This window comes from Pteropus vampyrus, unplaced genomic scaffold (assembly GCF_000151845.1).
Source record: "Pteropus vampyrus isolate Shadow unplaced genomic scaffold, Pvam_2.0 Scaffold245, whole genome shotgun sequence".
Lineage (NCBI taxonomy): Eukaryota > Metazoa > Chordata > Mammalia > Chiroptera > Pteropodidae > Pteropus > Pteropus vampyrus.
Genome location: NW_011889026.1, coordinates 1,189,106 through 1,191,269, shown reverse-complemented (window position 1 = coordinate 1,191,269; position 2,164 = coordinate 1,189,106). Strand labels below are relative to the sequence as shown.

General features: G+C 61.6%; 1 protein-coding gene across 2 annotated transcripts in view; it reads right to left on the bottom strand.

Annotated features, from left to right (window-relative positions):
* Positions 1-2,164, bottom strand: part of LOC111729089 (pro-interleukin-16-like) — a 59,186-nt gene that overhangs the window by 19,664 nt on the left and 37,358 nt on the right. For both annotated transcript variants that reach the window (XM_023520067.1, XM_023520068.1), the window contains one exon: positions 598-1,007. In XM_023520067.1, coding sequence (XP_023375835.1) covers positions 598-1,007 — 410 coding nt within the window. The remainder of the gene's footprint in view (positions 1-597; positions 1,008-2,164) is intronic.

The following is a 2,164-nucleotide window of genomic DNA, read 5'->3' as shown; positions in this document are numbered from 1 at the left end:
CTATCTCACGGCACCCTGCAACTCCTACCTCCTTGTGACAGCCGAAACGGAAATACGGTCCCAGCACAAGAGAAAACACTCTGAATTCAGGCACTTGGTCTTCCGTCCCCGCTTCCCTTGGGGCTCCACGCGCCCCTTCGGTACTCACGCCCGTGCTGGACCGGACAGGAGGCACGTGGGAACGCTCCCCGCACGCACTCACGCATCCGGGGCCCCTGCCCTGCCTGATGTAAGGTGCCCTCCTCCACCCGGCCCTGGAAGCCAGTCCCTGACAGCTTCTCCGCTGGGAGTGATGTGAGCTGCCCATGGTCTGCCACATACGGCCTGGCGGGAGCCGAGAACTTCCCAGCACGTTGCGGCAGGGACCAAGGCTCAGATGACTTCCAGCCGACACCGTATCTTGCCCGATCTCAGGCAACATCGACTGACTGAGCCTGAGGCACTACCACGTTCACTGCTGTCATTCCAGGGGACCCTGCTCAAGTTTCTCCTGGCTTTTGTTCGGAATGCGAACCCTGTGCCTTCCTGCCTTTGGAATAAAAGTGCTCGAAGCCTCCAGCTCACGACACCAGACACCAGCCCGCGTCCCAGAAGTACCTTCGTGAAGAACATCCTCCTGCCGTTCTTGCCTCGGTCCCTCCCAGCGGCTCGGACGGCGGCCTCAGAGCACAGCGTCAGATCGGGGACGCTGCCGGGCCCAGCCTCCGACGTGTCTGCCAGCTGCTCAGGTGAGTGGAAGACGCCTTCCTCGCCCCGACCCAGCGAGACCTCGAAGGGACCGGGGCCCTGCTCGTCGGGGCTGGAGCCGTCGTCGCTGGCCTTGGCGTTACAGAGGACCAGGGACCGGGAGATGGACCGGAACTTGGTGGCTTTTCTGCTCCTTCCAGATCGGCTGTGCGGCTCCATCCTCAGGGAGGACGTGAGGCTGCCCTTCTTCCTGTCCTGGTCCCTGGCCCTCGGTTGACGTGTGGTGGCTGCACTGGACTTAGCCACCCCTTCGTAGGTCCCTGGAGGAGGAAACAGGAAGAAGCCACGAGACTTGCTGCTGACAAGTGGAACCAGACCAGGGCCCTGGAGCCGAGCCTCGCGTGCCCAGGCCCATGGCACAGGACGGTCGTCCCTCGGGGTCCCTGGCCCTTCCGGCCTGCGGCCAAATGGGGCTAAGTGAGCCCGAGGGGTCCCCATCCTCTCTCCATCAAGGCTCGTGGAGGCCAGAGCGTCTCTGGTCCACACCCTCACCCCACACACAGGGAAAGGGAGGCCCAGAGAGGTACGAAATCGGAGCCACAGCGAGCGCCCGCAGGAGAGCCAGCAGTCGGTCACGGGGGCTGCAGGGATCAGAAGCGGTGCTTGCGCAACGTTTAACCTGGGAAGCCATTCTTCAGACAGCAGTCTGCGGGTCAGAGGTGGAAAGGGTGGAGAGGGCACGGAGCCCAGCGTGAAGACCACTGACGTCTGTGCCCCGGTCCCAGAGAAAGGGTGGGAGCCTGGGGTGATGTGCGTGGAGAAAGGAGACGGCCGGGCAGTGCCTGCCACAGGCCTTAGCACGCGACAGGCCCTTGGCAAACCTGTGTGCCCTTCCCTGGGCCCGAGGTCACTCCTCGGCCAGTGTCACAGCCCGGCCTAGGGCCTCCTGCCATCACCCGTGGCCGCTGGATCAACCCCTTGCAGCCTGGCAGGTCAAAGACTGGCTTCGCACAGCAGGTCGACAGCGTCACTGGCAGCGAGCTTTGCCAAGAGGCGCCGCCCATGGAGTCAGTTTCCATGAGGCAGGTGGCAAAGGCGCCTGTGGCTGCCCCCAGTGAGCGACGCGGGCTCAGGCCACCAATCAAGCTCGTTGCCAGAGCAGTGACTGCGGGGCACTCCCGGCCCGGTGGCCCTGTCTGTGCGCATCCAGCACCGAAGCAGGAAGAGCAGAGGCTCCCGGCACTTCATCAGACAGAAACCCTGTCCCACGAAACTTCTGAAGACTGGTTTTTAACACCCGAGTTGCACAAATTTACTTTTTTCTGCATTATTAGCCTTTTAATTTTATTGGTTTATTCACCAACCATCTAGAGCAGCCAATAGCAATGAATTAAAGTGAATGAATGTGTAAGAGCCCAGTGTCCCCCAGGCACTGTTCGAGATGTTTTACTTTAAGCTAATTCAGTGCTGGTCCACT